The 21619-nt window shown below is 53.5% G+C and overlaps 2 protein-coding genes across 8 annotated transcripts; both read left to right on the plus strand.

Moving 5' to 3' along the window:
- Positions 1 to 159: 159 nt before the first annotated feature.
- On the plus strand, positions 160 to 8893 carry Fcgrt (Fc gamma receptor and transporter). Of its 3 annotated transcripts, XM_021633993.2 has the most exons (7): positions 163 to 332; positions 677 to 945; positions 1270 to 1527; positions 1746 to 2021; positions 7031 to 7306; positions 8210 to 8326; positions 8591 to 8893. In XM_021633993.2, the coding sequence occupies exons 2-7, from the start codon at positions 879 to 881 to the stop codon at positions 8698 to 8700; spliced, it is 1104 nt and encodes a 367-aa protein (XP_021489668.1). In that variant the 5' UTR covers positions 163 to 332; positions 677 to 878; the 3' UTR covers positions 8701 to 8893. The 3 variants fall into 3 exon arrangements, with proteins under 3 accessions (XP_060235382.1, XP_021489668.1, XP_060235386.1); XM_060379399.1 differs by lacking the exon at positions 8210 to 8326 and having other exon boundaries at positions 160 to 332; XM_060379403.1 differs by lacking the exon at positions 677 to 945.
- A 609-nt stretch (positions 8894 to 9502) lies between these two features.
- Rcn3 (reticulocalbin 3) lies at positions 9503 to 18761 on the plus strand. 5 transcript variants are annotated; one of them, XM_021633815.2, is made up of 7 exons: positions 9503 to 9650; positions 10095 to 10342; positions 12097 to 12299; positions 14161 to 14333; positions 16200 to 16260; positions 17643 to 17842; positions 18028 to 18761. In XM_021633815.2, exons 2-7 carry the CDS (start codon positions 10101 to 10103, stop codon positions 18133 to 18135), a joined length of 987 nt encoding a protein of 328 aa, XP_021489490.1. In that variant the 5' UTR covers positions 9503 to 9650; positions 10095 to 10100; the 3' UTR covers positions 18136 to 18761. The 5 variants fall into 5 exon arrangements, with proteins under 5 accessions (XP_021489490.1, XP_021489492.1, XP_021489488.1 ...); XM_021633817.2 differs by having other exon boundaries at positions 9575 to 9672; XM_021633813.2 differs by having other exon boundaries at positions 9576 to 9679.
- The last annotated feature ends 2858 nt before the right edge of the window (positions 18762 to 21619 follow it).

The raw sequence follows: 21619 nt of genomic DNA on the forward strand, positions 1-21619 counted from the left end.
TTCAGTGTACAGGCCTTTCCAGGCGTCTAATATGAAAACTCTCAGAAGAGGCAGGCCGAAGGACGATTGCCCTAGGAGGCTTCCAATCAAATACCATTGGAGTGTCAAGAGAGGCTGGGCAGAGGCCCAGGGGCGGTCTTAGTGGAGAGAGGGTGGAGTTGGATGCCCTCAGAGTTCCACAGTCCTGGCTGTGTACAGACAGGATGTAAAACAAGAACTAGGGTTTCCAGGCAAAGGATCCACTGGCTGCAGGCAGAGAGGGAAACGGCCTTCCGTGAGCACCAGGCGCCCAGGCTGAGTGTTGAGGAGGAGGCCAAGGCCTGGATTCCCAGGTTTGAGGGGCCAGCACCCCAGGGTCTGGCGGAAGAGGGTTGGGGCCCAGATCCCTGGGTCTGAGGGAGGAAGTATGTGACCTTCTCCTGAGGGTGAAGAGGAGGCTGTGGTCTGAGGGAGGAGAGCAGGGACTTGGGCATCAGAGTCTGAGGAAGGAAGGCTGAGCCTAGATTTTTGGGTCTAAGGGAAGAATTCTTGGGATTGGACTCCTGGGTCTGAGGGAGGGGAGCAAAGTCTGAGCCCCTGGGAATGATGGAAGAGGATAGGGCCCGGACGGAGCCTTGGGTCTGAGGGAGGAGAAAAAGAAATCACACAAGTCTGAGACAAATTTTGGTCTGTCTAGTTCTGTAATTAATTAACTAAAGTGGATCAAATGAGGAGGTGAAAGTTCACACAGGAGCAGGTCACTCCTGTCATCTTGGACTGGGTCCTCATCCCACCATCCAGCGTCCTGGTCTAGGAAGAGTCCTCACGGACTTGTGAAGAATCAGCAAGGCGGGTTCACAGGAGTCACGTGTCCCTCCCACTCCGGGTCCCCTGCCAGGATGGGGATGCCCCAGCCCTGGGTCCTTAGCCTCTTCTTGGTCCTCCTGCCTTGGACCTGGGGCACAGGTAAGAGGCCATCCGGACCTGGAGTAAGCAGAGGGATCAGGAAAAAGTGCCAGAGAGTGGGAAAGAGACAATAAAAAGGCTTTTCATGATGTCCTAGCCCTCCTGGAAATCTCACTGTGGATAGCTTTTCTCAGCCTTTGAGTCAAATACACTTGACAATCTCTGGTGTTTGTCTCTCGGTCTGTCCGTCTGTCTCTCTTCCTCGCTGGGTCTCTCTCCCTCTCTCCCTGTAGGATCCGTCCCCCAGACTGAGCCCAGTTTTTCACTATGCATCTCTGGGGGATGCGGCCTCTGTCCAACCGACTCCCCTCTTTCCTCTGACAGCTACCCGTCCCCCCCTGCTGTACCACCTCACAGCAGTGTCCAACCCACCCAAGGGGGTTCCCCCCTTCTGGGCCACAGGCTGGCTGGGCCCTCAGCAGTATCTCAGCTACAACAGCTTTCGGAAGGAGGCTGAACCCTGTGGGGCCTGGATGTGGGAAAACCAGGTATCCTGGTATTGGGAGAAGGAGACCGTGGACCTGAAAAACAAAGAACAGCTCTTCTTGGAAGCCCTCAAGGCCCTGGAAAACATCAATAATGGTCAGAAGAGTGGGGTGCAGTAGCCTGGGCCTGAGGAAGAAAAATGGGGTTTGGACTCCTGGGTCAAGGAAGGAGGCTGGAACCCTGGGTCTGAAGGAGGAGGAGAAGGAGGCCTAAACCCTAGGAATAAGGGTGAAGGACCTTAAGGTCTGAGGGAGGAGGAGAGAGGAAGGCTGGCCCTTGCTCCTAAGTCTCCTCACCTACGTGTTGGCATTTAGGTAACTTCACGCTGCAGGGCCTGCTGGGCTGTGAACTGGCCCCTGACAATTCCTCCTTGCCCACGGCGGTATTTGCCCTCAATGGCGAGGAGTTCATGCAGTTCAATGCAAGCATCGGCAACTGGACTGGGGAGTGGCCTGAGACAGAGGTCGTTGGTAATCTGTGGATGAAGAAGCCGGAGGGGGCCAGGAAGGAGAGAGAGTTCCTGCTGACTTCTTGTCCTCAGCGGCTGCTGGGCCACCTGGAGAGGGGCCGCCAGAACCTGGAGTGGAAGGGTGAGCCCACCTTCTGTCCCTCATCTAGACCCCACAGCCTGCCCAAAGCCCTCCCAGCCTCCTCCTCAGTGCAGGCCGCTCACACATTCCAGTGGGCGTTGTTTCAGGCAAGGTTCCGGGTAGCCCAGGCTAACGGGGAGCCCACTGAGTAACCGAGGATGGTCTTGAATTCCTGCTCCTCCTGCCTGCTCCCGAGTGACGGAGCTCAGTACATAGACCAGTCTGGCCTCGAACTCCGGTATCTGCCAGCCTCTGCCTCTTGAGTGCTGTTTGTTTGTTGTTATATTTAGACAGTCTCACAGTGTAGCCCGGGTGTCCTCAGACTTGTCATCCTCTTGGTCTCAGCCTCCCAAGTCTTTCTCTTTTTCAGCCTTTCCATGTCTTTTTCTTCTTATCTTCTGAGAGTTGCTTGTGTATTGTGGACCCAAACCTTCATCAAAGAAGTGTTTCATACACCCTTTCCCCGCCTTTTTTCCTTTCACTCTTTTAAAGGTGTCTTCAAAAAATGGAGCTTTTACTTAAAAAATAAAATAAAATAAAACTTCATGTGCTCTCTTTGCACACATGCCTGGAAGAGGAGGAGGGCATCAGATCCCATTATAGATGGTTGTGAGATGCCATTTGGGACTTGAACTCAGGACCTCTGAAAGAGCAGCCAGTACTCTTAACTGCTGAGCCATCTCTCCAGCCCCCTTCATCCTTTTTCTCTCTTGTTAGTATATCTTGGAGGTCATTCCCAACCCAGGATGACCTAGGCCTTTCTCTGTGTTTGGAGGAGTTTTACAGCTTCCTATTCTACGTATAGGTTCTCTCTTTCTTGCTTTACTTTCTAACAAATTGGATGTGAAGAAGTTCTGTCATTTTCCACACGGGTTTCATCCTGTCTGGACTCGCCGCCTGTGTGTGCTCATGTGCGCGGAGGCCTCAGGTGCTGTTTGTGGGACAGCCCATCTCTTTCTGATAAACAAATTGTGCGGCCCAGTGGCTACAGCACTCGGTGATCTTGCAGAGTCCACCCACACAACTCATAGCCGCCCGTAACCCCAGCACCAGGAGCCAGTGCCCCAGCCTCCTTGATGGCCACCTGCACTCACGTCTACATGTGTGCACTAATAACACTGAGATCTTTTTATTTTCTTCTTACTCGTGTACCTGTGTTGTGTGCACTTGGGTGTGGCTGCTCATCAAGGTCAGGAGAGGGGGTTGTATCCCATTTAGCTGGAGTTACAGGTAGTACCTCTCATTTTCTTGGCTCCGTTTGGGATTGGACGCAGACACTTTCTCTCGCTAGGCCTGAACTCTGCCTGGGATTAAAAACATGCGCCACCACTGCCTGACCATCTTTTAGATTTTTGAGACATTCTTAACACCTGAATTTACTCACTCACTTACTATTTAGTGCATTGTGTGACTGTCTGTGTGTGTGGTGTACTCGTGATGTGTGTGCACCTGTGTGTGGGGGGGTGCGCCTGTTTACAGGCACGGAGGCCAGAGAAGGTGTCTTCCTCCATAACTCTCCATCTTATTTCTTTGACCCAGACTCTCTCTCTCAACTTGGAGCTATGCTGGCAGCCTTCCTCTGCCTCTACCCTTAGCACCAGGGTTAGAGCTGCAAAGACATGCTTAATTTTTTTGTATAAAGTGCTAAAAATTTAGACTTGGGTCCTCATTCTTTCTTTTTAAATAATTTATTTAACTTTATTTTATGTGCATTAGTGTCAGAGCCCTTGGAATTGGGGTTACAGGACAGCTGTGAGCTGCCCTGTGGGTGCTAGGAATTGAACCAGGGTCCTTTAAAAGAGCAGGCAGTGCCCTTAACCACTGAGCCATCTCTCCAGCCCCCGGGTCCTCATCCTTGTGCAATAAACACTTTTACCTGCTGAGCCATCTCCCCAGCTTGAGGAATTGTGGCTGGATAGCAGTCCAGCCGGTCACACTGTCTGTCTATCTGCTATTAGGTGTTTTAGATTGTTTCTGTAATTTGACTGTTGTGATGGACGCTGCAATGCAGAACATGGACCAGCATTTCCCCGATCTCTTGACATCAACTTCTGGATAAGTGTCCACAAAGTAGAAATTCTGCTGCTGCTGCTTTTTCTTCTCTCCTCCTCCTCCTCTTCTTCTTCTTTGGATTATCCAGACAGGGTTTCTCTGTGTAGCCTTGACTATCCTAGAACTCACTTTGTAGCCCAGGCTGGCCTTGAACTCACAGAAATCCGCCTGCCTCTGCCTCTCTGAGTGCTGGGATTAAAGGTGTGCACCACCAACACCCAGCTATGGCTGGCTTCATGTAAAAAATTAGGGTGTGTGTGTGTGTGTGTGGTGTGTGTGTGTTGCCTCCATGTATGTTGGGGCACCATGTGCATGCAGTACTCACAGATGCCAGAAGAGGGCATCAGACCCTGGAGCTGGAATTACAGGTGCTTATGAGTTACCTACCATGTGGGTGCTGGGAATTGAACCTGAGTCCTCAGGGAAAGCAGCCAGTACTCAGCCATTGCTCTCCAGCTTCCGGGCTCGTTTGTTCAGGAAAACCATGGTAGTCGGGTGTGGTGGTACATGCACTGAATCCGAGCACGTTGAAAGCAGGGACAGTAGATCTCTGTTGGAAGCTAGCCAGGGCTGAGGGAAAAAGAAAAAGAAATATCATAATAGCTGCACTGTTTACGCTCCCCTTGACAAGGATTCCAGTTCCTGCAGGTCCTGGCTGCACTTGAAACTTTCTGTCTGCACATGATTCTGTTTTTAATAATAGCCTTTGGTTATCAGGTGTAAAGTTGCATTACTGTTTCCTTCCTTCCACACAAGGCAGGGGCTCTACCGCTGAGCCACACCCTTAGCCCCATTACTGGGGATTTCTAGGCTCTACAGCCGAGCAACACCTCTGGCCCTCATTTTGTTTAAAAATATTTTTAAAGTTACCTTTATTTATTTATTTATTTGTGTGTGTGTGTGTGTGTGTGTGTGTACATGTGTATTTGTGTGTCAGGTAGGTTGGAGAACTTTGTAATTTGGATCTCTCCTTCCACCATGTTATGTAGGTTCTGGGGCTGGAACTCAGGTCACCAGGCCTGTCAACAGGTACCTTTAGCCACTGAGCCGTGTCACCAGCCCTCTTTTACTGAACTTCGTGAAACTTTTTCTGAATACATTTAGATTTCATTGCTCATTTACAGGCATCTGTAGTCACCTGTTTTGTGGGTGACCACAGACGCCGGAAGGCATCACTTCTGCAGCTGCAGTAATGGGTGGTTGAGAGTCACCCAGTGCTGGTGCTGGGAACTGAACTCAGCTCTGCGGAAAGGGCAGAGCATACTCCCAGCTGCTGTGTCCCGCAGGCTCTTCACTGGCCCTCTTCTCACTCTCAGGCGAACTTTGAACTCACTCTGCGTCTTGAGCCTGTGGTGCCTCCCCGCCACAGGCCTCTGCCACCCAGCATAGTGTGTCCGGGGCCCAAGGAGTTTCCTTGTTATTTTTTCTTTCTGCTAAGCAGAAGTTCAAGGCTGGGCTGACTCTGGGGTTGAACCCGCAGGGTCGGGTCTGGAAAACAGGAGAAAGATGGGTGTTCCCAGCTACCTACAGGAAGTCACCACCACTAGACAACAATAACAGCCACAGGCAGAACACAGAAGTGCTGACTGAGGTCCGGTCTGCTGGGGCTGAGTGATGGGCCTCAGGTCTTACTAGCTGGCAATGAGGCCCCTCTTTCGGGGGAAGTAGCCAAGCTTCCTCTTCCCAAGAAATTGTCAGCTTATTTTTTGCTGAGGACCCGAGCAGAGCCAAGATTTCGAGACCCACCCCGGAGAGAGGGAACGCCTCTGCCCAGCACAGGAGTTTATTGCTGTTGATTCAGGGTCTTGTGTAGCTCAGGCTGGCCCCAAACTTCCTATGTAGATAAAGGTAACCTTGAACTCCTGATCCTCCGACCTCCACCTCTGAGTGCTGGGATTACAGGCATGCTGTAGAATTGGAAGGCTGGTTTCATCCTGCTGGGGACTGACCCCAGGACTTCTTCATCCATGCTACAAACTGAGCCACATTCCAGCCACGGAGTGTTTATTTACTTGTGTATTTCTTTATTTTATTTTATTTGAGACAGTGTCTCATTATGTCATTAGCCTTGCCTAGCCTGGAATTGCTATGTAGAACAGGCTGGCCTGGTATCCACAGAAACCCAGCTGCCTCTGCTCCCTAAATGCTGGGGTTAAAGGTGTGCTTCACACCCTCAGATCTCTCCTTTTTTGAAGCAGCATCCAGCTCATTCGGAACTCCTGATTTTCCCGAGTTTCCTCCTCGGGGGCTGGGACTACTTGTGTGGGCATGTATCATCACACCCAGCTATGGCTACTCTTTGCGTGAAGACCTGGGTTCTGATCCCCAGCACACTGGCAAAGTCTGGTGTACGGCTGCACGGCTTCACCTGCAGGTCTGGCTCACAGAGCCTTACTGGCAGCTAGTGAGGCTGAAAGGGGAGAACCCCAGATTCAGTGAGAGACCCTCTCTCATGTCACTAGCGGGTGGTGGAAGAGATGACTCAGTGGTGACAGCACCCGCTGCTCTCGAACAGGGCCTGAATGTGAGTCCCAGCACCCACACGGTGGCTCACAACATCTGTAACTCGGGTTCCAGGGGATCCGATGGCCTCTTTTCCAGCCCCCATGGGCACTGCATGCGTGTGGTTCACAAACGCACATGCCCCAGACCACCCGTACACAGAGTGAAAAATAAAGGGGGGAAGTGAAGAGCAACAGAGGAAGACCCCTGCTCTTCACCTCAGCCTTATCTGCAGGTATCACAGACATAGCAAAAGCAGGAGCGAAGAATGAAGAAGGAGAGAAGCGTGGTAGCGGGGTCAGCGGGGTCAGCGGGGACCGTCCGGGTCGCAGGGTTGGGTGTATGTCACTCTGAGGAGTCAGCGCAGTGCCGATAGAGAGAAGCAGGTGTCTGTCCATGACCAGCTTCACACTAAGCCCAGCTTGACTGCTGGCCTGTCCCCTGTGTCCCCACAGAGCCACCCTCCATGCGCCTGAAAGCCCGCCCCGGCAGCCCCGGCTCCGGCTCCTCCGTGCTGACCTGTGCCGCTTTCTCCTTCTACCCGCCGGAGCTCAAGCTGAGGTTCCTGCGCAACGGGCTGGCCACAGGCTCTGGGAACAGCAGCATCGGCCCCAACGGTGACGGCTCTTTCCACTCCTGGTCTTGGCTGGAGGTCAAACGTGGCGATGAATACCATTACCAGTGTCACGTGGAACACGTGGGGCTGGCAGAGCCTCTCATTGTGGACCTAGGTGAGGCTGTTTGTCCAGCCTCAGAGCCTTCTTTCTTTCTGCTCCTGGCTTCTGGCTCTCCATTAGCCGGTGACCAGTCCCCTGGCCCTGACCTGAGCCCTGCTGGTCTTCAGGGCACCTGACTATTCACTTCCTCCACTGGCCTCGGCTTTGGTGCTGCACCAGCTTTGCTGCTTGTCCTGTGCCTGCGTCTGTCTCTCTCCTTCCTCAGCTGGGTTCGCAAGCAGCTCCACCCCAACAGGACCGTGTTCGTTCTCTCGCTCTCTCTCTCAATATTTATATATATGCATATGCTTATATATTTAATTTCCCTACATTCTTCATGTGACAGGGGAAAGCAGAGGTGAGTCTGTGTCATGGCATCCTTGTGGAGGTCAGAGGACAACTTGTGGGAGTTAGTCATGGGGATCAAACTCAGGTCATCAGGCTTTATGGTAAAGGGATGCCTTTACTCACTGAGCCATCTTGCCAGCCTAGATTTATATTTTAGAGGGTCAAGGTCGTGTCTCCTGGCATTGCATATGAATGCTGGGAACTGAACTCTGATTCTTTGGAGGAGCAATGGATGCTCTGGAGAGCCATCTCTCCATCATGTATGGCTGGTTCTTTTTTTGGGGGAAGTGGGTGTTGATACTGGGTCTTTCTGTAGTCCTGGCGATGCTCAAACTCATTCCGCAGACCAGGCTGGCATCGAACTCACAGATCCACCTCCCTCTGCCCTCCCCCTCCCCCCCCCCAGTGCTGGGATTAATGGCATGTGCCACCAATGCCCGGCAGTGTGACTTGAAGTGCACAAGGCCAGGGCCTTTCCTCTGCACGCCCTCACCCAGAGGCTGCTCGGGGTCTCTGAGGGGAGTCACCAGCTCCTTTCTTCCCTGTCTTCATGATCCTTTCTGGCTGCAGACTCACCAGCCAGATCTTCTGTGCCTGTGGTTGGAATCGTTCTTGGTTTGTTGGTGGTGCTGGCGGCTGTTGCAGGGGGCGTGCTGCTGTGGAACAGGATGCGGAGCGGGCTGCCAGGTGGGAGCGGGAGCGGGGAGGGGCCTGGGCAGATGCAGAGACCGGGAGAGAAAGGCGAGGGTCGGGGTGGGGCAAACGGAGAACACGACAGAGGCACAAAAAGAGAAGGACAAAGATCCGGAGAGAGGGAGAGAGAGGGACCCAGAGAGAATGAGGGGAGGGAGAGAGATAAGAGAGACAGAGACAGACCCCGACCACCCTGGGAAGAGAGACCAGAGGATGAGCCCGTGGGCGCTGATGCTGACCTCCCTTTCTGTCTCTTAGCCCCATGGCTTTCTCTCAGCGGTGATGACTCTGGCGACCTGCTGCCTGGCGGAAACCTGCCCCCTGAGGCTGACCCTTCGGGGGCAAATGCCTTTCCAGCCACCTCCTGATGCCAACTCGCGCGGCCGATGCCCACTGCAGCATTGGTGCTGTGTGGTTGCCTGAACTCCTGGAGTCTCCGAGCCTCGTGAGGGAGCCCTGGGCCGGATGTCCTCCCTGTGGACCACCCCCCTTGTTGCCTTCCTCAGTTTCCCCCTTGATATACATGGGTCTTTTTGATCTCCACATAAAACTGGGCCCAAATCTGTGTGTGCGCTGTTATTATCAAGTTTCAGGCGGCGGGGGTAAATGGGCCGAGTTTGGGAAAGACGGCGCAGACTCCTCCTGGTTGCCGTGGTGCAGCCTGCCCGTTTCATACCCTGTGTGCAGTTATAATCATGAATGTATGTGATGCGTGCTCTGTGCCAGGCATCAGGCATTTCTTCTCTCTCCCCCGCCTCTCTCTCTTTGGTCTTTCAAGACAGGGTTTCTCTGTGTAGCCTTCGCTGTCGGCTGTTCTGGGCTCTCTTCGTAGACCAGGCTGGCCTCGAAGTCACAGCGACCTGCTTGCCTCTGCCTCCTCTGAGCCCCTGCGCTCCTCTCTCCCGCCTCTCCAGGACAGGGACTCTATGTAGTCCTGGAACTCGCCTCCCAAGTGCTGGGATTAACGGCATGAGCCACCACCTGTCTGTTCTTAAACGGATCCTAGAAAAGGAATCGGTACCAAAAATAAATAAATAAATAAATAAATCCTTCCCCTTAATCCTCTGGGGCCGGAGACTCTGGCGGCTGCTGGGAGTTGTAGTTCTCATCGTCCTTACATCCCACCACGCCGTCCCGGCCCCACCGCCCTGTGGACGTGGCAAGGGACTCCGGGCCACGCTTGGGGCTCGTTGGCCCCGCCCCCGAGGCTCTCCTGCGCAGTCATTGGTCAGAGGGGGGGTGTTCCTGGCTTGCCGGGGGCGGAGCCTAGCTGGAAGCCGTCCAGGCTGGGCATCTTTGTGCGAAAGCAGAGCTCAAAGTGGGTTGCGAACCCAGGCCGGGTAACGGGTGTGTGTGAGTGAGTGTGCTCGTCAGGGGGTGGCGGTGGGCGAAAGGGTGAGGAGCTAGCCATGAAGGGAGTTCCGGGGCGAGGGTCGCGGTCCAGGCCGGGGCATGAGGCTTGCCGCCGCCACCATGCAGCTTTGCGCGGGACGCTTGCCACGTCTCCAGCCGTGCCACGTCTCCAGCCGGAATACCCTCTTTCTGCCCCTGGACCCCTCTGAGGCTCGGATTCCACCCCTCAGGGGTTTTACCTCAAACTCCCTATTCTCCTTGCAGACTTTTCTTGAGGCCCCGAACTTTTTGCAGCCTGCTCTCACATCTTCTATCTGAAAACGCTCCCCGCCGCCGGCTTTGAAGTTTTCCCCACATTCTGTCTGGTTTGGATTTAACCCCATCTGACCCAGTCCTCACCTCTCCCCAGGACCCGATGATGTGGCGATGGTTGCTTGTGTTGCTTCTCTTACGGCCGAGGCACTGGGCCCTGGGGAAGCCATCCTCTGAAGCAGGACCCCATGGCCAGGGTAGGGTCCACCAGGGAACCCCCCTGAGCGAGGCCTCCCACGATGACGCCCACGGGAATTTCCAGTACGACCACGAGGCGTTCCTGGGACGAGACGTGGCCAAGGAATTTGACCAACTCAGCCCAGAGGAAAGCCAGGCCCGACTTGGGTAGGAGGATGCCGGGAACCGGGTAGGAGTGGGAGGTGGGGGAGAACTGAGCTCACTGAAAAGACTAGAGCAGGAGCCTGGGGCTGTGGGGGACCTGTGTCACCCACACCGGGTTCCCCTCCACTGCCCGCCCCCTCTGTGCCTCTGTGCGGGCATCCCTGGCCTGGCTCTATCAGCCTCTAAAAGGTCGCCGTCTCTTGGTGGAGACCGAAGAGGTGGAATCTGAGGGAGATGCCAGGCTCTGAGGTGTTGAGCTGGGGTGAAAGGCGTGCCGAGTGCAGCTGGAGGGGATTGCCGGGGCCAGAAGGCCCCTCCGTGCGCAAAGGCTTTATTATTCTCGGTACTGTTACTCTGAGATAGACCCTCTCAGCACTGGAGCTCACTCTGTAGACCTGACTGGCCTGGAATGGAGACCCTCCTCCTTCTGCCTCGCTGGGAATAGAGCTGTGCGCCACGCCCAGCTCATGGGTTCTATTCTTATAAGGGCAATTAGTGGCCTTGAAAGGTTGCAGAGCTGCGCTGGAGAGGAGGAGTCCTAGATGGACCCGCCCACTAGGGAAGGGGGCGGGGCTTCGTCCGCAGGCCGGCTGAGCCTGAGAGGGCCTGCCCTGAGCGTTAGCCTTGGTGAGGCAGGGTGCGGGTGGAGGCCGCACTCAGGGTTGCACTTCAGGTCCACTAGGGTTGAAGTCTGTGCGGAGCCTGGAGGGCGGGGCTAGGGTGGAGGTGTGACCTTGGCTAGTGCCAGGGGTAATTCTCACCTCTAGGACTGCTGTGGGGACCGGCCAGGCGCAGAGGGCGGACAGATAGGCCGGGTGCTGAGATTAGCGTGCGCCTCAGTTCATCTAGGATCTCCACTGCTTTTCCCAGCCTGCACGGCAGCGTCTCTGAGGGGCGTGGCTAGGGGCGAGGGGAGGATGAGGGCGGTGACACCTGTCAATGTCAATGCCCTTCCCGTCCTGTGCATTTGGAAGGCAGAGGCAGGCAGATCCCTGTGAATTCAGGACCAGCCTGGTCTATGCAGCGAGTTCCAGGCTAACCAGGGCTACACAGTGAGACTCAAAAAAAAACAAAAAAAACCCCAACAACTCACTAAAACTAACCAACCAAAAAACTGACAGCACCCCGCCAGAGCTCACGTGTGGATAGTGTGCAGAAGTTTTAGTCCTAAATGGAGGCTGGGAGTGAGGAGCAGAAAAAGCGTAGGCAGAGTGGGCAGGGCTCTGGGGTGGGCAAGGTCTGAAGATTGACAGGAGCCCACCCTCAGTTTGCTTGCAGACCCTGGGTGGCATTGTTTTTCCTCTTCATTTTTTTTTTAAAGATTTTATTTATTTATTTATTTTATGTATGAGTGGTCTATCTGAGGAGGGCATCAGATTCCAGTATAGATGGTTGTGAACCACCATGTGGTTGCTGGAATTGAACTCAGGACCTCTGGAGGAGCAGACAGTGCTCTTATGCGTTGAGCCGTCGCTCCAGCTCCCTCTTTAAGTTCCCTAGAACTGGAGTTACAGATGCTTGTGAGCTGCCTTGAGAGGATCAAACCCAGGGCCCTTCAAGAGCAGCCGCTGCTCTTAACCTCTGAGCCACCCATCACTTAAGTCCCCATTTTTCTGTCTTCTGAAGGTTCCAGGGTGGCTCTGCATGAGAGGGAGGGGCCTGGGTGGGCGGGGTCAAGATTGGGATCTGCTGCTGTCTGCTCTAAGGTGGGGCCTCACCGGACAGGGCCGAGGACCCACACTGATTTCCCCTCCCAGGCGGATCGTGGACCGCATGGACCGCGCTGGGGACAGCGACGGCTGGGTGTCCTTGGCTGAGCTCCGCGCGTGGATCGCGCACACGCAGCAGCGGCACATCCGAGACTCGGTGAGCGCGGCCTGGCACACCTACGACACGGACCGCGACGGGCGCGTGGGTTGGGAGGAATTACGGAATGCCACGTATGGCCACTATGAGCCCGGTATGCCCGCCTCACCTTTGCCCTTTGATCTCTTTCTGATCTCGCTAACCTGTGTGACAAACTGACTGGGGACTTCACATCCCTGGCCAGAACGCTTCACTCTTAACCCCGCTGTCCAGATCCCTTCAGCTCGGTTCTGTTTTGTCGGAGACGGTTTCCCAGGGCTGCCCTGACGTCTTAGGTACGGTTACTATTGCTGTGATGAAACTCATGGTCCATCGCTGAAGGAAGTCAGGACAGGAGCTCAGACAGGCGGGGGGGGGGGGGGGGAGGGGAAAGGGGGGACCTGGAGCTGATGCAGAGGCCATGGAGGAGGATGCTTTCTTTCTGGCTTGCTCCCCAGGGCTTGCTCAGCCTGCTTTCTTATAGAACCCAATGGGCTGGGCCCTCCCACATCAATCATTAATAATAATAATAATAATAATAATAATAATAATAGCTCTACAGCAGTGGTTCTCAACCTGTGGGTCATGACCCCATCGAGGTCACAGCAGACAGCCTGCATATCAGCTGCTTCCATTACGATTCCTAATGAGCAGAATTACAGTTAGGAGGTTGCAACAAAATGCCTTTCTGGGGGTCAGCACATGAGGAGCTGTATTAGAGGGTCACGGCGTTAGGAAGGCTGAGGACCACAGGCTTGCCTGCAGCCCCGTCTCAATTGGGAGTCCCCCCTCTCGGATGACTCTCGTCGTAAAGTTACCAGCACACCTGGTAGCAGCGTCTGGGGGGACAGGCAGAATAGCTCAGCCCCAGGCTGCCGCAGCTCAGCCGCCTCTCCGTCCTCGGGGTCCCTTGGAGACAGCCAGCTACTTCATCTAGCCTTGCCCCATCTTCAGTTTTCAGGTTTCTGCCCCGAAAGTTTCTTGTGTGGAGCCCCTGACTTCCTCAGCTCCTCAAAACTCTGCCCTGAAAAGCCCTTCCCCCAGCGCTGTCCGCTAGTCAGAGCCAGTCACTTCTGTATCAGAAAGAACCTCGGGGCTAGCGAAGCACTGTCCGCTCAAAACCCAAGCCACTGCACACTCAGAAAAGGGAACAAATGGGAAAAAGAGGGGCTGGAGAGATGGCTCAGTGGATAAGGGCACTGCCTGCTCTTCCAAAGGACCAGGGTTCAATTCCCAGCTCCCACATGGCAGCTCACAACTGTCCATTTCCAAGGGATCAGACACATTCACGCTAATGCACATAAAATAAAATTAAATAAATTACTTAAAAAAAAAAAGAAAAAGAAGAAAAGATTGTAGATGAGCTTAGCATTTCGGACATTCTCAGCACTGAGGAGTTAGCATATGATATAATGACTGTGTCGTGGCCAGAAACAAGAAACTAATATATCACACACGCAGCTCTTAGAGTTGAACCTAGGGCCTCTCACCTGCTCGGAAAGGCTGAGCCACCCCAACCTCACTGGGGGGTTCTGGGTGGGGCTCACTGCTGTGTGCCCTCACTGAGCTGCATCTGTAGCCTTCTTTTATTTGAGACAGTTATGCAGCCTAGTTACCCAGGCTGACCTTAAACTTGCAGTTCACCTGCTTCAGTCTCTCTCCATCTCTCTGTCTCTGTCTCTCTCTTTTACTTTGTTTTGTGTGTATGTGTGGGTGTGGGTGTGGGTGGGGGATGGTGGTGGCTGTTTTTGGTTTTTCAAGATGGAGTTTCTCTGTTTAGCTCTGGCTGTCCTGGACTTGCTTTGTAGACCAGGCTGGCCTTGAACTCACAGAGATCCGCCTGCCTCTGCCTCCCGAGTGCTGGGATCACAGGGATGAGCCACCGTGCCCGGCTTGACACATTGTGGAAATTCTCCTCTGGCGGGTCCTTCTGTTCCTCCTTCCGCAGCCATCTCACCTGCATCCTCCTTCCGCAGGGGAGGAGTTTCACGATGTGGAGGATGCTGAGACCTACAAGAAGATGCTGGCCCGGGATGAGCGGAGGTTCCGGGTGGCCGACCAGGACGGGGACTCCATGGCTACTCGGGAAGAGCTGACAGCCTTTCTGCACCCCGAAGAATTCCCTCACATGCGGGACATCGTGGTCGCGGTGAGTGCCATGGCAGAGAACTGCTTCCCAGCCCTGCCCTGGGCCCCAGCATCTTCCGCACAGAGTCCGGCCACCACCGTAGATGTGGGACAGCTGCTCTCACACGTCCTCTCCAAATCCAGACCTCCTTGTCAGAGACGCCTCTGTTCCTGTTGGGTTCCAGTCCCCAGGCTGTGCCCAGACAACCGCCTCCTCAGAAGAGCCTCAGGGGAGCAGCAGCTGTGGCTGGACCCCAGGAAAACGTCGTGTATTTGAAATGCACGTATAACATCCCACGATTTAATCACGTTTCAGATACAAGATATGGAGCATACTCACAGGAAAAACCGCAGTGTGTGCAGGTGCTGTGGAGGCCAGAAAAAGGTGCTGGGCCACCTGGACCTGGAGTTCCAGGTGGTTGTGAGCTGCCTGCTGTGGGTGCTGGGAACTGAACCTGGGTCCTCTGTAAAACAAAAAACAGCAAGTGCTCTTAACCTTTTGAGCCATCTTTCCACACTTTCTTTTTTTTTTTTTTTTTTTTTTTGAGACAGAGTTTCTCTGTGTAACCTTGTCTGTCTTGGACTTGCTTTTTAGACTAGGCTGTCCTCGAACTCACAGAGATCCTCCTGCCTCTGCCTCCCCCGGTGCTGGTATTACAGGTGTGCACCACCGCACCCAGCTTCTTTGTTGTGTTTTGGACCTGGATCTTGACTAGGATTTGGAGCTCTCGCCTTAGATTAGGCTGGTGACCAGCTATCCCCAGGCATGGTCCTGTCTCTGCTTTCCCAATCTGGGGTTCTAAGTGTGTTCCACCAGGCCCATCTTATGTGGATCCGGAGCAATCCAACTCCGGTCTTCCTGCTTGTGAGACGTCATTTACTGGCTGTGCTGTCTCCTAGGTCCTCAGCTGGGTTATGTTGTTGTTGCTTTGTGGTGCTGGTGGTTGAACCCCAGCAAGCGCTGTACTACTGAGCCAAGACCCAACCCCTCACCTGGGGTTCCTGGCACACCCAGGCTGTCACTGGAGACTTTGGGTAGGGACTTTACTGTTGAGCCACACCCTCAGTGCTTGCCTAAACCACCTTCTGCCGAATGAGTTTGAATGTGAAAGTGGGGAATAGAAACCTTTTTGTTTGTTTGTTTGGTTTGGTTTTTGTGGTTTGTTTTGTTTTGTTTCTTTTTTGTTTTTGTTTTTTGAGACAGGGTTTCTCTGTGTAGCCCTGGCTGTCCTGAAGCTCTCTCTGTAAACCAGGCTGGCCTGGAACTCAGGGATTTGCCTGCCTCTGCCTCCCAAGTGCTGGGATTAAAGGCATGCGCCACGCTGCCCAGAGCAGAAACTACTTTTTAACTTAGGATAGATAACATGAGGAGGACCTGAGTGTGTGTGTCAAAGAGAGCCCGGGGGCTGCAGAGATGGCTTGAGGTTAGGATCACTGGCTGTCCCTGCAGCAGCCTGGGCTTGTTTCTCAGCTCACTGCAACGGCAGCTCTGCGGGATCTGACGGCCTTGTTGACCGTGGAGGGGCTGCATGCCCACGGTACGCAGGCGGGCAGGCAAGACATCCATACACACAGGAAAAATTTTAAGTATCTTTAAAAATACATACTTTATGAGCTGGGCATGCCGTTTACTCCAGCACTCAGGAGGCAGAGAGAGAGAGGTGGGTCTCTGAGAGTTCAAAGGCAGCCTTGTCTACAGAGTAAGTGCTAGGCCGGGCAGGGCTACACAGTGAGATACACACAAAAGAAGACAAACAAAGCTGGGCGAGGTTCGACACAGGATTCCTGGCTGCCTTCCACATGTACCTCCCTGTCCCCACCTCTCCTCCCTGTGGAGACTGCTCAAAGGCAGGTGCCCTGACCCTGCACCCCAATGTGTGTCCACTAGGAAACCCTGGAGGACCTTGACAAGAACAAAGACGGCTACGTCCAGATGGAAGAGTACATTGGTGAGCAAGACGGTTTGAACCTGAAGCCCGGCATGTCCCGGCACTAAGGAGAGCAGCATTGCATGTCCCGGCACTAAGGAGAGCAGCATTGCATGTCCCGGCACTAAGGAGAGCAGCATTGCATGCCTCCAGCACTAAGGAGAGCAGCATTGCATGCCTCCAGCACTAAGGAGAGCAGCATTGCATGCCTCCAGCACTAAGGAGAGCAGCATTGCATGTCCCAGCACTAAGGAGAGCAGCATTGCATGCCTCCAGCACTAAGGAGAGCAGCATTGCATGCCTCCAGCACTGCCCTGACCAGCACCCACCGTGTGCAGAACGCGCTGCGTGGCCAGCCCAGGAGGCATCACTGGGTGCCTGCTGCAGAGAGCATCGGACACAGAGGCCCTTTTTGGGAACAGCTGGGGTCTCCACAACGCCATGGCTCAGGGGCTTTGTTGGATGTTCCAGGCTCAAGATTGATCTTGTTTCCACAGTGAACCTTGTGCCACCAGCTGTCCCGGGTGGAATAATTTAAACAGCTGTCCCTGTCGGGATAGTTTTGTTTCAGCCCACACGCTTACTGTGTCCCTACTGCAGCCCGTGCTCAGCACCAGAGTCTTTAACTCAGAAGTGCTATTGAGGAGAAAATCTGGTTTGCTGGTTTAAAAAAAGTTTTGTTTTGCTTTTTTTTTTTTTAATTTTTTTTTTTAATTTTTGAGCTAGGTCTCCTGCAACCCAGGCTGGCCGGTGAACTTGCTTATCCTTGTGCCTCCGCCTGCACAGGGCTGGGGTCACAGGGACTTCAGCCTTGCCCTGCTTATATAGTGCTGGGGTGAAACCCAGGGCTTGGGGCTTGCTAAACAGGCACTCTGCCAACCAAGCCATGTCTTTAGCCCCCATGCATGGACCTTTTTTAAGTTTCAAAAATGAAATGAAATGTTTTATGCAACAAATATGCATAGACATTTTGCTTAACATTTATGTGTTTGCAACCTTTGTAAGAAATAAGTGCTTTATTTTTTCTCTTATATATATATGTGTGCTGTGTCTTCATGCCCCAGAAGAGGGCATCAGATCCCATTACAGATGGTCATGAGCCTCCATGTGGGTGCTGGGAATTGAACTCAGGACCTCTGGAAGGGCAGTCAAGTGCTCTTAACCACTCTTGAGCCTCCTGTAAAAAAATTTTTTAAATGACAGGTTTTATCTCCCAAACAAATTTGACAGGTAGGAAGATGGCCAAGGGTGGGGACGAGCAGTTGGGACGGAGTGGGCAGGGTAGGGAGGTGGGGTTAGAGGGCATCCAGGAAGATGGCCCTGGGGGTGCAGGATGAGGCCCTTCCAGGCATCCGGGGCTGCCCCTGATCTTCTGTGCCCTGCGGTCCTCCCATCCCTTTCAGCTGACCTGTACTCCGCGGAGCCTGGGGAGGAGGAGCCTGCCTGGGTGCAGACAGAGCGGCAGCAGTTCCAGGACTTCCGGGATCTGAACAAGGATGGGCGTCTGGATGGCAGTGAGGTCGGTTACTGGGTGCTGCCTCCGTCCCAGGACCAGCCCCTGGTGGAGGCCAACCACCTGCTGCACGAGAGCGACACAGACAAGGTGAGCCCCGGGCAGCTGTGGGAGTCAGGACGAGACCCAGAAAGAGAAAGACAGAGACTGGGAGACAGACCCAGAGAACTGAGATGGAGGATGGAGGCCTAGAGGAGAGCAAGGCAGAGGGGAGCTCCCGGGACGTCTTGGGGGGTGCTGTCCCGTGTGGGCCCTGCTGACCCCTTTGCCCACAGGATGGCCGTCTGAGCAAAGCTGAGATCCTCAGCAACTGGAACATGTTTGTGGGCAGCCAGGCCACCAACTACGGGGAGGACCTGACAAGGCACCATGATGAGCTCTGAGGCCTGGGCCTGCTCCGACTTCTGACCCCATGACCTCATGGGGCAACCGAGGGGCCGAGGCAGCCTGCCCCTCCGTCCAGGGCGTGGGCTCAGCTTTGGTGCCTCCAGTTCTTGGGTCCTCAGGGACCCACTCAGTCACCCTCAGTCTCTGAGACCCCTGCCACCGACCCTGGGGTCCCCAACCTGCCCAGGACACTCAGGCACTCCAGGGATAAGTGACACCCACTAATACCATCCCCCAGCAGAGACCCTGGGCCCACACCCTGACCCAGCCCCAATCTGAGCCTCAACCACACACAAGGTAACCTGTACTGCCCACTGCCCAGGAACAATAAAAGCCACTGCTGGGGGCCTCTGGTACATGTCTGTTTCCCTGGGAGTGGGGTGAAGGATGCTGTGCCCAAGCAGGAACATGCTGGGAGCTGGCGCTGAGGCCTGCAGGAAGGTAGGGGTTCTCAACCTGTGGGTCCCGACCCCTGGGGTTGCAGGCCCTTTCACAAAGGTCATATATCAGATATCCTACATATCCGATGTTTACATTATGATTCACAACTGTAGTCATGAAGTAGCAACAAAATAATTTTGTGGTTTTGGGGGAAACTGTATTAAAGAGTCACAGCATAGAAGGCTGAGAACCACTGCTCTAGGACATTTGGACGGGAGATGGGTGTTGGTGGAAATTTGAGGGCGTTCCCAGAGACTGAGAATGAAGCCAGCAGCCTGGAGGCCGCAGAGGAAAGACAGGCAGGAAGTTCCGCCCTTGAAGTGCTGCAGGGCGGTGGGGAAGCAGGAAACCACAGCACAGAAACAGCCACCGTTCTCTGAGCTACCCTGTGATTCACCTACTGATAATGGAATAGCCAGGAATGAGGGAGAGAGGGCCTGGGTGTCGGCTGCGCTGAGCTAAAGGGAGAGAGTGGCATGTGCCTGAAACACCAGCACTCCAGAGTCTGGGAGTTCATATTCAGCCTGGGCTACAAACTAAGACCCCTGGAGTGGGGAAAGAGGTAGGAAGAGAGAAACAATGTAGTTATACTTTAATTTAAAAAGGGGAGGGTGTAAAAAAAAAAAAAAAAAGAAGAAGAAGGCAGGTGTAAAAAAAAAAAAAAAAAAAAAGAAGAAGGCAGGTGGTGAAAATCTTTAATCCTAGTACTCGAGAGGCAGGCTTATCTCTACGAGTTCAAGGACAGAAGGACAGCCTGGTCTATGAAGCAAGTTCTGTTACAGCCAGACCTGTTACTCTAACCCTATCTTGAAAAAAAAAAAAGGGTGGGGCTAGGCAGGGGGGGCATCCTGGAAAGATGGATCAGTTAAAAGAGGCACAAGTGTGGATCCCAGCATCCAGGGCGGCCGCTCACCAGTGCTTGTAACTCTCCCTGGGGACTCTGATGGGTTTTCTTGCCTGCTAGGGCACCCGCAGGAATAAAATAATTAAAGCCAGTGAAAACAAAATGGGGGCAGGGGTGCCTGGCTGGCTCAGCAGATCTTAGGCTTTCAGCGGCATTGCTGAAACACCCTAAGAAAAAGGAACCTGAGGGAGAGTGTACTTTAGATCACAGCTCACCATTGCAGGAAGTCAGATTGAGGTAATGGAGGATCAAGCTCGATAGCTTGTTCCCATGACTTGTTCAGCCTGCTTCCTTAGAGCACCCAGGAACACCTGCTCAGGGGTGGGCTCAGCTGCCCCACAGCAACCATCAGTCAAGAAAGTGCTCCTCACACTTGTTCACAGGCAAGGCTGTGGAGGCATTTTCTCAAGATTCTTTCAAGCAGGGTGTTTTAGGTCCTGCCTTTAATCCCAGCACCTGAGAGGCAGAGGCAGGTGGATCTCTGTGGGTTCCGGGGCCAGCCTGGTCTACAAAGCTGAGTCCAGGACAGCCCGGGCTACACAAATAGACCCTGTCTCAAAAACAAACAAAGATGATTTCTTCCTGGGGCTGGAGAGATGGCTCAGGGGTTAAGAGCACTGGCTGATCTTCCAGAGGAGCCGGGTTCAGTTCCCAGCACCCACAGCAGCTCACAACTGTGTAACTCCAGTTCTAGGAGGCCTGACACCTTCACAGGCATACACTGTCAGGCAAAACACCTATGCATATGCAAAACACGTATGCATATAAACAAACAAATAAGAGATTCTTTCCTCACTACAAGCATGAGCCAGGCGTGGGGGCACACGCCTGTAATCCCAGCATTCAGGAAGGCAGTGCAGGCAGTGCTCTGTGAGTTTGAGGCCAGCCTGGTCTAAATCCAGGTCAACCAAGGCTAGAGAAACCCTATCTCGGGAAAAACAAAACAAAACCAGAAAACAAACAAACAAAAACAAAGAAACTAGCTGGCACAAAGGTAAAGGTGCTTACTACTAATCCTGATTACTTGAGGGACTGGACCCAGAACTTTTTAATATTTTGTTTTGTTTTTTGATACAGGGATTCACAGTATAGCCCTGGCTCTCCTGGAGTCACTTTGTAGATCAAGCTAGCCTTGAATTCAGAGATCCACCCACTTTTTCCTCTCTAGTGCTGTGATTGAACGCATTAGACACATTTTTTAATGAGGTCCATGGCAGGGCCTTCCTTAAAGATTCCAAACTGTAAGACATCGAGGGTGCTCGTCTGCAGAAAAAGTGGAGGCTCCTCAGGGACCTCGACATCTAGCCTGGACGGCAGAGTGCAATTTGGCCCAGGCTGTGTATTTCAGAGAGAACTGAATGGCGTGTGCGCCCCCTGCTGGCGAATCGTGGGACTGTGCCAGAAGCATCCACGATGCTTTCCCTGGTGATTCAGCCCGTAAAATTCACCCAGCTCCCCACACGGGACACTTGTTCACTTATGAAAATGCAAGGTATCCCTCAAGGCAGTTCATCTTGTTTACTTTTAGTGTTGAAAAACTTTGTGCGTTCAGCAGGCTCGACAATCTGTTGTGTTCTCAGGTTTTGGGGACCCAGGGGTTCTGTTGTTAACGTCTAAAGCAGTCAACAAAGTGATGGGAATGCCCATTAGAGCATATCATGCTTATTATAGCGTTGGGCTTGGGGTGCCAGAATTAGGACCCAGGTTCTGATCTCTTTTTACAACACCCCAGTTTATCACTGGGGTATCTTAGGCAGGTACCACCGAGTCACACATCATATACAATGTTTTATTCTGCGGAAGAGAACTATTTTCCTTTAAATAAAAAATTGCTTATGTGTGCCTGTGTCTGGCCTGCATATAGGTTCATACACCACGTGTGTCCAGGGGCCAGCAGTGGCTGTGCCACCACTCGGAGTTTCAGGTGGTTGTGAACCTCCACGTGGGCTCTTGGGGCGAAACCTGGGTCTCCTAGAGGCGCAGCCAGTGCCCTAACTGCAGAGCCACCTCTCCAGGCCCACACTCGTCTCCTCTAAGCTCTGGCCCGTTGAACTCAAACTGTACTGTCAGTTCTTTCTCCTACTCGTCAGTCAAGGCTTTGAGGCCTTGTTGAGACAGGGTTTCTCTGTGCTGCC

This window comes from Meriones unguiculatus, chromosome 1 (assembly GCF_030254825.1).
Source record: "Meriones unguiculatus strain TT.TT164.6M chromosome 1, Bangor_MerUng_6.1, whole genome shotgun sequence".
Lineage (NCBI taxonomy): Eukaryota > Metazoa > Chordata > Mammalia > Rodentia > Muridae > Meriones > Meriones unguiculatus.

Excerpts from the sequence above, each read along its gene's own strand:
- Fcgrt (XM_021633993.2), top strand. The coding sequence starts at position 879 with ATGGGGATGCCCCAGCCCTGGGTCCTTAGCCTCTTCTTGGTCCTCCTG. Across the intron at positions 1,528-1,745 it reads CCTGGAAAACATCAATAATG|GTAACTTCACGCTGCAGGGC; the intron begins GTCAGAAGAGTG and ends GTTGGCATTTAG. Across the intron at positions 2,022-7,030 it reads CCAGAACCTGGAGTGGAAGG|AGCCACCCTCCATGCGCCTG; the intron begins GTGAGCCCACCT and ends GTGTCCCCACAG.
- Rcn3 (XM_021633815.2), top strand. The coding sequence starts at position 10,101 with ATGATGTGGCGATGGTTGCTTGTGTTGCTTCTCTTACGGCCGAGGCAC. Across the intron at positions 10,343-12,096 it reads GAAAGCCAGGCCCGACTTGG|GCGGATCGTGGACCGCATGG; the intron begins GTAGGAGGATGC and ends TTCCCCTCCCAG. Across the intron at positions 17,843-18,027 it reads ACGAGAGCGACACAGACAAG|GATGGCCGTCTGAGCAAAGC; the intron begins GTGAGCCCCGGG and ends CTTTGCCCACAG.